At 57.7% G+C, this 10994-nt stretch overlaps 1 protein-coding gene across 2 annotated transcripts in view; it reads left to right on the top strand.

The window, feature by feature from the left end:
- OSBP2 (oxysterol binding protein 2) overlaps positions 1-10379 on the top strand; it is a 73089-nt gene extending 62710 nt beyond the window's left edge. For both annotated transcript variants that reach the window (XM_031062445.1, XM_031062444.1), the window contains 7 exons: positions 1055-1300; positions 3409-3529; positions 4226-4329; positions 4587-4682; positions 5024-5208; positions 6353-6573; positions 7513-10379. In XM_031062445.1, coding sequence (XP_030918305.1) covers positions 1055-1300; positions 3409-3529; positions 4226-4329; positions 4587-4682; positions 5024-5208; positions 6353-6573; positions 7513-7655 — 1116 coding nt within the window. In that variant the 3' untranslated portion in view covers positions 7656-10379. The remainder of the gene's footprint in view (positions 1-1054; positions 1301-3408; positions 3530-4225; positions 4330-4586; positions 4683-5023; positions 5209-6352; positions 6574-7512) is intronic.
- The last annotated feature ends 615 nt before the right edge of the window (positions 10380-10994 follow it).

The following is a 10994-nucleotide window of genomic DNA, read 5'->3' on the forward strand; positions in this document are numbered from 1 at the left end:
CCAGAGATGCACCAGGATCCACCCCACAAGCTCAGCTGCATGTGGACATTCTTTGGCGAGATTCCTGATGAATTAAGAGCATTTCTGAGGTTCTCTGAGGTCTTCTGAGACCCATCCCCTTCCTGGGGATGTGATGGACTGACAAACCCCTTGTGCAAACAGCTCCTTGATTCTCCCTCTGAGTGAACAAACCTGCAGCACTGAAAAGGAGAAAAACAGTTGTAGGAATTTGGAATTTGGGTGGATTCATCTTCTTCCCCCATGGAAGGCTTTTGCTCCCTATTGCCTGAGCAGAGCTGAGGATGCAGCTGCTGGCTTTGTTCTCTGCATCTCTCTGAGAATTATCCCAAGTGATTTGCTCTTTATGTGGATTTGATGCTGCTCTTTCTCCCCAGCTCCCTCTTTCTCTGATGCTGTAAGATCCCTGCCACTTGCAAGCTAAATCCCTGAGTGGAAAATCTAAAAAAAGCTAAATCCTGGAATCTGGAGTTTGTTTTTTCTACTATGAAATATTTAACTTGGCTTACAGAAGTGGCTCTTCAGCCATCTGCTCCTCTTAAAATATATTTCTTTGTTTTGAAATGAAACTAAAAAGGCAGAAGACCTTTTGTGGCTCTGTCTTGCTTTCAATTATTTTTTAATTTCAGTATTTTCAGAGTGATAAAAATAGAGGCGTTGTCATGGGGCTGGAGTCTCAGGAGCATGGAGACCCCAAAATGGGGCTTTTCCAGGTTTTCTGGGCAGCTGGGTCACCTGGCACACAGGGATGGAGGTGATGAGGGCAGGCTGGGGAGCAGCACATCCCTGTCCTGTGGCCAGAGGGATGCTGCCTGGCAGGGGGCTGATCTCGTTGGTGAGGCTCATTTTGGGGTCAGGGTGATAACCTGGGCTGATCCCTGATCATCCCACGGGGCTGTTGGCTCCCCCACACCCCGAACCTTGGCGCTGCCTGGCACAGATCAGGGAGCAGAGCACACATTCCCTTCCCTTTGGGCTTGGAGGTGCCTCTTGGGGATCTCTCCTGCTTTCTTAACCCCGCCTCGTTCCCCTGCAGGTGAACTTCAACGAGCCCCTGTCCATGCTGCAGCGGCTCACGGAGGACCTGGAGTACCACGAGCTGCTGGACAAGGCAGTGAAGTGTGAGAGCTCCACGGAGCAGATGTGCTTTGTGGCCGCCTTCTCCGTGTCCTCCTACTCCACCACTGTCCATCGCACTGCAAAGCCATTCAACCCCCTGCTGGGGGAGACCTTCGAGCTGGACCGCCTGGAGGAGCTGGGCTTCCGCTCCCTCTGCGAGCAGGTGAGCCCTGGGGCTGCCCCTGCTGCTGCCATCCTGCTGGGGGCACCAGCAGCACCTCCCCGAGCCTTCCCTGGGCTCTTCGCCCTGAGCCTTCCATGAGCTCTTCTCCCAGAAGTGGGACAGGGACAAGGTGGTGGGTGGAGTCCCCACCCCTGGGGTGTCCAAGGAAGGACTGGATGTGGCACTCAGTGCTCTGGGCTGGGTGACAAGGTGTAGGGATGGGGCACAGGTTTGGCTGGATTGGCTTGGCCCTTTGTCCCCAGGTTTGGAGCAGTTGCTGCAGTGGTGCCAGGCTCTGCCACCAGCTCCTTGCAGGACACCCAGGGGTGGACAAAGCCCTCCCTGGCAGTGGGTACCCAAACTTGTCAGACACCTGTGGAGCACTGGCTTGAGGCAGGATGGCACCTCCTGTCCCATCCCATCCCATCCCATCCCATCCCATCCCATCCCATCCCATCCCAACCTCTCTAGGCCATGCTGAACAGGCTCTGTGGGGTCTCCTGGAAGTGTGACCCAAGGAAGGTCCTGCAGTAGATAATCCCCAGAATTCCTGGCTCTGCTGTCCCTCCACACCCCCAGCGCTGTGGGCCCAATGTCACCCAGCTCTGCGTGTCCCCAGAGGGCCCATCCCAGCCTGGGAGCCCTGGCAGTGCCCCTGGCTGCAGTGAGGTGGGACACTGCCAGCCACAGCCTGAGCCCTCCTGCCTGCCAGGGTCAGAGGTGGCCTCAAGCCTCAGCCACCCCAGCACAGTGTCACAGAGCTGTCACAGAGCTCAGGTTCTCCCAGCTCAGCAGTGTCACACCTTCACCTCCCCTTGCCTGGCAGCAGTTCCTGGCCTCTCACCTGGTTTAACCTGGAAGGGATGGATCCATCCTTTAGCCAGCTGGGGTACCCTCATACCATACCCTCACCTTCCTGGGGTGCAGCTGGAAGTCCTGGATAGAGTTCTCAGCCTCATCCCAGCTGTGGTGCCAAGCCCAGGGCTGCCTGTCCCCCCTGGGTACCTCTGACCACATCTCTCCCAATCCTGCCTGTCCAGTACTGCTGGACACCCCTGACTGCATCATTCCCAAACTCATCATCCCTGTTCTCCTTCTTTCACTCCCCTTTTCACCACACTCCTTCCTCCATCCCTGTTCCCTCCCAAATAAATAACCTGCCTGGAATTGCTTTCTCTGGTTGGTCCCAGTTTTCCTGTGTTTGTACCCAGATTTGATATTCCTGACCAATTCCAGCCTCCTTTCCCACTGCTCTGAATTTGCCTTGGTGCTGCCTGTGCTGCTCAGCCTGCCAACGTGCCCAGCCAAGCAGTGATAATCCAGTGCCTGAAATCCAGTTATCCAAATAGGATTTCCTGCTGCTGGTGCCTGGATTTAATGGCGAGGCCCTGGCCCTGCCTGTGTGTGTAATCCCGAGCTCGGGGCGCTCAGCCTGTAATTACAGCAGGGAAATCATCCTGGAGCTCTGGGGATCCGTGGGTGCCTGTGCCAGGCTGTGCCACCAGGTCCCTCTGCCTGGGATATTCCTGCTCCTGCCTTGGGTTTGGGCAGCTTTTTTTCCAGGGCAGGGCCATGTGAGCACCACCTCTAACAAGTCACTCTCAGGATTTAGGGTGCTGTGTCCACTTTTCCAGCCCAGTGTGTGTGTGAGGGAGAAGCCAAACTCATGCTGTGTGTTCTGGACCAGTTGTGGGCCTGTGTCCTCTGGGATTTCCCAGGTGCTGTTCCACTGGGATTACTGGGATGCCAGCACATCCATGGTTCTCAGCCAGGATCCCAGGAAAGCAGGGCCATGGCCTGGGCTCAGGGAACAGCAGCATCTCACAGCGATGGTTGCTCAGTGAAGATCTCACGGATCATGCTTTGAAATGAGCCTGAGCCAATCCTGGCAGGATCCTGGTGTGTCTCCCTTTGCTGCCAGGGCACTGCATGGGGGTGCCCCCGCTGCCCACGAGGGGATTGTGGTGTCCAGGGGCACCCTTAGTGCCAAGGCTGATGTGGTGCCCAGGGCCTGGAGCATCCTTAGTGCTGGGCTGGCGTGGGGCTGTCCCCTCTCCGAGCGCTCAGCTGAGCTCTGTGTCCTCACGGGCTGTGTGTCCTGTCCCCAGGTGAGCCACCACCCCCCAGCAGCTGCCCACCACGTGTACTCCAGGCGAGGGTGGACGCTGTGGCAGGAGATCACCATCGCCAGCAAGTTCAGGGGCAAATACCTCTCCATCATGCCGCTGGGTAGGTGATGGATCCTGCAGTTCCCTGGGATGGACTGGCCTTGCTCTGCTCATGCAGAACCCAGCAGTTAAAGAAACTGCTGCCTTAGCCTTGAGCCATTCCTTGGGTTCCCCTGGGGCTCAGAGAATCTCCTGGGCTCACCTGGGACTTTGGGAATTCCCTGGGCTCACCTGGGGCTCAGTGGGTTCTAGAAGGTCAGTTAAGGAGCCCAGGTTTGTGCTCCTGATCCAATGATCCAACAATAACAAGTCTGCCCTGGAAGTGGAAATTATGCCAGCTGCAAAGGCTCCTTTGCTTTGGAAATACCCTGCTTGCCCAGGAAGTGATTTCTCCTTCCATGACATTTAAAGTTAACTTTTAACCCTCTCCCTGCCAGACAAGAGCAATAAGCTGCCTCCTTCCAGCATTTCATTTTCCTTTTGCCTGTCCCTGGGCTGGGCAGCATTCCCAGAGTGGTGCCAGTGCCTGAATCAACCAGGCAGCACATTTCTGACCTGCTGTCAAAGTGAGGGCAGAGGGCCTGGCAGGAGGTGTCCCTCCCTTCTGGAGCACTAAGGGAGGGGTGAATCCAGAGCCAGAGCTGGCTGGGGGATGCAGGGAGAGGGATGGCCCTGAGGACGAGCACAGTGCTGGGGTGGTGGTGGGCTCTGGGAAACACCTGCCCCTGCTGAGCTCAGATCATTCCTGTCTCCACAGGCGCCATCCACCTGGAGTTCCACTCCAGTGGGAACCACTACGTGTGGAGGAAAGTCACCTCCACAGTGCACAACATCATCGTGGGCAAGCTCTGGATCGACCAGGTGGGTGAGGGCACAGTTCTGCCTGGCCCTGGGGGCTGGAGGAGCATTGGGCACATGCTCCTGCCACGATGGGAAGCTGTGCCTCCCTGCAGGGCTGGGAGAGGCTTCTGGAGCCTTCCCTGGCACTGCCCGAGGCTGGGGGTGGCTGGGGTGGGGGGCAGCCACTGGTGCTGCTGTGCCCAGTGGGTGTTGGTATCTGCACTACAACTAACACCTCCTCTGTCTCTTCCTGCTGTGGTTCTGTGTCTTTTATCCAGTCTGGTGAAATAGAGATTGTTAACCATAAGTCCAAAGATAAATGCCAGCTGAAATTTACCCCCTACAGCTACTTCTCCAGGGATGTCCCCCGCAAGGTGAGTATCCAGCAGGGACTCTGCTCCTTCAGGGGTCACTCCTGGCTCTTCCAGGCTCCCAGTACCACTGGGGTGAGCCCCAGCATGGGGCTGAGGGGCTGGCCAGGCACCTCTAACGTGGCTCACCAGGGAGGGCTGGGTGGCACCTCCGTGTCCCGTGGTTCGGCTCTGATGTGCTGGAGCTGCAGCACAGAGACCTGGGAGGGGTTTGGTGGGTTGGACACCCACCTGCAAGGTCAGGGATGTCCAGGAGACACAGCACCACATCCAGCTGGGCACCTGGAGGTGTGGTGTCCCTCTGGGCATTCCCACACGCCACCAGAGCCGTGTCCCCCTGGCAGGTGACAGGGGTGGTGAGTGATGCTGATGGCAAAGCCCACTACGTCATGTCTGGCACGTGGGATGAGAAGATGGAGTGCTCCAAGATCCTCCACAGCAGCCACGGCAGCACCAGCACCGAGGGCAAGCAGAAAACTGTCTACCAGACACTGTCCCCAAAGGTCCTGTGGAGGAAGTACCCGCTCCCGTGAGTCCCTGGGGGGGATGGACAGCAGGACTGGGGGGCATGGGATCTCCCAGAGCCTTCGGGAATGGGAGGCTCATGTGCCCAGGCCTGAGGACAGGAGGGACTTGTGGGGCTGAGTGGCTTTTCCTGAGGTGGGTCCCTGGAAGGGGGAGAGTGGCTGTGGGGACTCTTGTGGGTGGGTTTGGGGCACTTGTGGGGGCTGGTTGGGTTTTTGGGGCAGTGGGCTCTGGCAGGGAGGGCTGTTGGCTGCTTTGCCTTGCTGGTCATTGTGTCCTTGGCCATCGTGTCCCACCAGTCACTTTGTCCCTAAGGAGAACCAGTCCTCCCTTGGCTCTCGTGACCATGGCTGGGCTCAAATCAGTCTCTGAGCCCTGGGAGCACCAACAGTCCCTGCTTTGGGGATTTTCTGTTGGGATGGGGACTTCACCACTGCCCTGGGCAGCCTGTTCCAATGCCTGACCACCCTTTCCAGGAAAGAATTTTCCCTAAAATCCCATCTAAAACTGCTGTGGTGCAACATGAGGCCGTTTCCTCTCCTCCCATCCCTATTTCGTGGGAGCAGAGCTTGACCCCCCTGACTGTCCCCTCCTGTCAGGAGTTGTGCAGAGCCAGAGCCATCACACACCTGTCAGCAGCTCAGTCCCTTTTCCAGCCCTGCATGCATCCCATGGGAGACATTCCATGCTGCCCAAATTCCTAAAGAGCCAAGCTGGATTTATCCATAGGGAGGTTTTATTGAGGGACTGATGCTTTTAGGAGAATTTGTCGGGAAAATTCTTGGGAAAATACAGCCTTGTGGCTGTAGGCAGACTGGGGTGACTGTGTGCAGCTCAGAATGTCCCCCCTGAGCCTCCTTTGCTTTGCACAGCAGGAGCTGTGCAGAGCCACAAGGGCCCCCTGAGCCTCCTTTGCTCCAGGCTGAGCCCCTTCCCAGCTCCCTCAGCCTCTCCTGGGGCTCCAGCCCCTTCCCAGCTCCGTTCCCTGCCCTGGACATGCTCCAGCCCCTCCAGGTCTCTCCTGGCAGGAGGATCCCAGAGCTGCCCCAGCACTGGAGGTGCCCCAGCTCAGCAGGAGCAGATCAGTGGGGCTGTGGGGCTGTGCCTGAGGCATTCCCCATGCTGACCAGGCTCTCTGCCATTCTCAGGGACAATGCTGAGAACATGTATTTCTTCTCGGAGCTGGCGCTGACGCTGAACGAGCCCGAGGAGCGCGTGGCGCCCACAGACAGCCGGCTGCGCCCCGACCAGCGGCTCATGGAGAGCGGCCGCTGGGACGAGGCCAACGTGGAGAAGCAGAGGCTGGAGGAGAAGCAGAGAGCCGTGCGCCGGCGCAGGGAGGCCGAGGCCGTGGAGGCCATGGAGGAAGGTGAGGAGGTGCTCGGGGATGGCTCAGGATGCAGGGACTGCGCTGCCTGCGATGGTTGTGGGGGACACACCCTGCGAGCTCTGGGGAACCCTTCTGCGTGGGTTTGGGGCACTTGTGGGGGCTGGTTGGGTTTTTGGGGCAGTGGGCTCTGGCAGGGAGGGCTGTTGGCTGCTTTGCCTTGCTGGTCATTGTGTCCTTGGCCATCGTGTCCCACCAGTCACTTTGTCCCTAAGGAGAACCAGTCCTCCCTTGGCTCTCGTGACCATGGCTGGGCTCAAATCAGTCTCTGAGCCCTGGGAGCACCAACAGTCCCTGCTTTGGGGATTTTCTGTTGGGATGGGGATTCCACCACTGCCCTGGGCAGCCTGTTCCAATGCCTGACCACCCTTTCCAGGAAAGAATTTTCCCTAAAATCCCATCTAAAACTGCTGTGGTGCAACATGAGGCCGTTTCCTCTCCTCCCATCCCTGTTTCCTGGGAGCAGAGCTTGACCCCCCTGACTGTCCCCTCCTGTCAGGAGTTGTGCAGAGCCAGAGCCATCACACACCTGTCAGCAGCTCAGTCCCTTTTCCAGCCCTGCATGCATCCCATGGGAAACATTCCATGCTGCCCAAATTCCTAAAGAGCCAAGCTGGATTTATCCATAGGGAGGTTTTATTGAGGGACTGAGGCACTTGTGGGAGCTGGTTGGGTTTTTAGGGCAGTGGGCTCTGGCAGGGAGGGCTGTTGGCTGCTTTGCCTTGCTGGTCATCATGTCCCTGGCCGTGTCACTTTGTGCCCCTGGAGATCAGTCCTTGGCCCTCGTGACCACAACAGGGCTGGGCTCAAATGAATCCCTGAGCTCTGGGAGCACCAGCAGCCAGTCCCTGCTCTTCTGGGAGCTGTGGGATTTTGGGGTTGCAGGTGCAGAAGCCCCCCTGACCCCGTTCTGCCCCCCAGGGAAGGACTACGAGGGGTACCTGCCGCTGTGGTTCGAGCGCAAGGTGGACGCCGTCACCGGGGAGCTGATCTGCGTCTACAAGGGCGGCTACTGGGAGGCCAAGGACAAGCAGGACTGGAGCGTGTGCCCCGACATCTTCTGAGCCCCCCAGAGCTCGGGGGCCACCCCTGGGACACTGGCACAGCCCGAGGGACAGCGAGGACACGCCGGCAGCGTCCCGCCGGGCCGACAGAGTCAATACATGCAGAGATCCAAACAGGGATTCCAAACCTATTTTTTTATGCACTAATAAATAGCATCTTTTTTTTTTTTTTTTTTTAATGATGGATTTTCCAGCGACTGCTTAGGAGTGAGGACACGTGGAGCTGGGTTGGGTTTAGGATGTTCATTGCTGTCAGGAGTTGCTGCCTATATCCTCCAGCGCCTTGGCTCCGGTGGCTGAGACGTCGATGTCCAAAGATGCCCGGGGTGTGGGAATGCTGTGCTTGTGTGAGCTCTTCTCTTTGCCAGTTTTTTTTTCTTCCTGTGGGACCCCATTTCTGTGTGGACTTTATGGAATTATTTTTTTAAAAAAAACAAATCCTGCTCCTGGTTCAGGTTTCCTTCAAAGATGGACACGAACAACTCTGCTTGGAAAACTGTCCCCAGGAGCTGTGGCACTTGATCCCAGAGGCTCTTGGTGGTTCCACAGTGCCCTGTCATCCCAGTAACACCAAGTAGGATATTTCAGCTGGTGACTTTGGGGTTTTTGACCTGGTTTTTGTTTCTTTCAAGAGCGTTGGAGGTGCTTCCCCACAGTCTGAAGTGTTCAGGCAAAGCTTGGGCCTGTCTTTATCATGTGGGAGTGGTTTGAGTGAGGTTTGCTTTGGTTTTCCTGCAACCACATGCGAAGGGGGAAATGGCCCCAGTGAGGCTGGGAGCACCAGGCTGATGCAGTGAAGAGTTTTTGTCCCAGTGATGCTCCTGGCTCCGTGTCCCTGCTCTGTATCCCTGCACGTGGGGGCTGGATCTCAATTCCAGCTTTTCCATCGGTGTCTCCCTGCTGAGCTGTGCCTGAGGCTGGGTGGGAGAGGAGGGAAGAGGTGCCCTGGGGAGAGAAGAGCAGAGATGCCGTGGCGCTGCTGGGGTGGAGCCTTGGTCCTGCATCTCCCACCCTGTTCAGCCAGACAGGCCTGGCCACAGGCTGAGGCTGGAGAGTCCCTGTGCCCCAGCACCCGCTCCCAACTGCTGTTCCTCCCCTCCCTCATCCTGGGCTCTCCCTGCAGCAGCTCCAGTTTGCCAGGGCAGGGAACCCCTCGTCCCCCTCAGCCCTGCTGGGTCCATCACCCTGCCTGGCCCTGGATGCAGCGGGAGGAGCAGAGCGAGCCCTGCTGGTGACAGGTGAGGACCGGAGCTCCGAGGGGAAGCAGGAGGTGGTGGCATCCCAAAGATGGGATCTGCTGGGCCGGGAACACCTGGAGACCTGCACTGGCCCTGCTGGATCCCATTTTCTCTGTCTCCTTTTCTGGCTCTCCATCATATCACACTGACCCTGCCTCTGGGGCCGCCCCGAGCCGCCCGTCACACCCACGTGAAGTTAATTAGCAATAACGAACCTTGAGGCAATGGTAACTGGAATCTCCAGGCTTGCACACGGGACACTTATGCAATCAGGTTCCCCATCCATCAGTCTCCTCCTGATCAGCTTCCAGCACTTCCATCCCTGTGATCCCCACAGTGTACAGTCCCCAGGGCCCTGACGGCGTCAGCGTGCTGCGGGGCAGCCCCCCCTGCTCTCAGTGCACCCTTTAATCTTATTTATTTGCTTCTAATTTATACATATATATATATATAAATATATATAAAATTATTTTGCTTAAATTTCTATGGTACACAAAAGATGAAAAATGATGAAGACAGAGGTGTCTGTCTGAGTTTTTACAGCACGAGTACGATTCCCCTCGGCTCGTCCCCGAGCTCGGGGGGGGGTGATGGATTCCCATGGCAGGGAAGCAACGGTTTGCTCCAAAGCTGGATCCTGTAGCATGGAAAAGGTGTTCCAGAGACATTCCCATCTGGGAATGATGTGTTTGGGGTTTGTGGCACTCGGGATTCCTGGCGGTGGGATGCTCCAGGCTGCTTCCCAGTGTCCCCAGAGATGCAGCTGCTGCTCCGGGATGTTCACTCCTTCCTGGAGCTTTGCCCCGGCTCGGGAAAGCTGATCTTAAATGCTCCAGCCTGGGATTTGGCCTGTGAGAGCTGGCCCAGGTGTCCTGGCCCCAGGTGGGCTGCCTGGCACAGGGAGGGTGCTCCCCACGGGTCCCTGGTGCCGCTGCCCTGGCCTGTGGCAGCACCGGAGTGTCCCGGGGGGTTTGTGCCCCTCGGGTCGGGCTGGAGGAGGGGTGAAGTGGAGCTTTCAGAATGCCTTATTTGCCTTTTTGCTGTGTCAATGCAAGTGTCACCCGGGAGCTTGGGGCAGGGGGAGCTCCAGCCCAGGCTGTTCCGGGCGGAGCAGAGCAGGGAGCGGGATGTGCTGGGCTCTGGGGGTCCCCTCTGCTGTGCCCCCATCGCCCCCTCCACCTGGGAACCCCCACCACAGACCCTGCACAGCTCCACCGAGCCTGGGGGAGCACGAGGAGCAACCCCAACCCAGAAATCCCCCGGATTTTAGGCTAATGGAAAAAAAATTGCTCCATCTTCCAGAGATCATCTTATCAGCAGCACTTAACCAGAGCACCATCTCCTGGTCCTTCTATTCCTCCTCGAGGATTTTAATGTCATTCCACTGTAAATGCTGTTGAATGTATTTTCTTTTTGAACAATAATATATTGTGAGTGATCCCTCTTCTCCTACACGGAAATAAAACTTGGATTCGGGAGTTTTAAAGGCCGTGGTGCTGAGATGGTCACTGGTGCTCCAGGGCTGCAGGTTCTGGAGGAGCTCTGGGTGTGAGGGGGGCCATGGACACGGGGTGGGGGACAGGAAGGTGGCAAGGAAGGAGAAGACTCAGGGAATGTTGCTCAAAGGACAGGGAGGTCCGGGCAAGTGGTGATTCAGGGAAGGAGGAGGATCTGGGGGGGAAGGTGCCAAGGGGAGGAGATGGTGCAGGGAGGGTGGTTTGAGGGGCAGGAGGGGAGGTGATCCAGGGGAGGTTGTCCAAGGCAGGAGATCAGGGAAACAGGAGCATGGAAGGAGATTATCTGGGAGCTTGAAGGAGAAGCAGGGCAGGGTTTGCCTGGGAGGGAGATGGGCTGGGGGAGATCATCGGGGTGGAGATGTTCCAGGGAAGCCTGGCCCAGGGGGAAGGTGGTGGTGGCCCAGCGGAGGAGGAGCAGGGAATGGGGCTCAGGGGAAGGTACCCAGACACGGGGATTCCCTGGGGATGGTGGGGAGGAGCTGCCCGGGGGAGCTGGAGCAGGGTGCGGGCCGGGGCTGCGGGGCCGGGTGGGGAATCCGGGCAGGCTCAGGCCGGTCCCTGCGGGATGTTGCCAGGAGAGAGGG

Source organism: Geospiza fortis, unplaced genomic scaffold, assembly GCF_000277835.1.
Source record: "Geospiza fortis unplaced genomic scaffold, GeoFor_1.0 scaffold224, whole genome shotgun sequence".
Classification (NCBI taxonomy): domain Eukaryota; kingdom Metazoa; phylum Chordata; class Aves; order Passeriformes; family Thraupidae; genus Geospiza; species Geospiza fortis.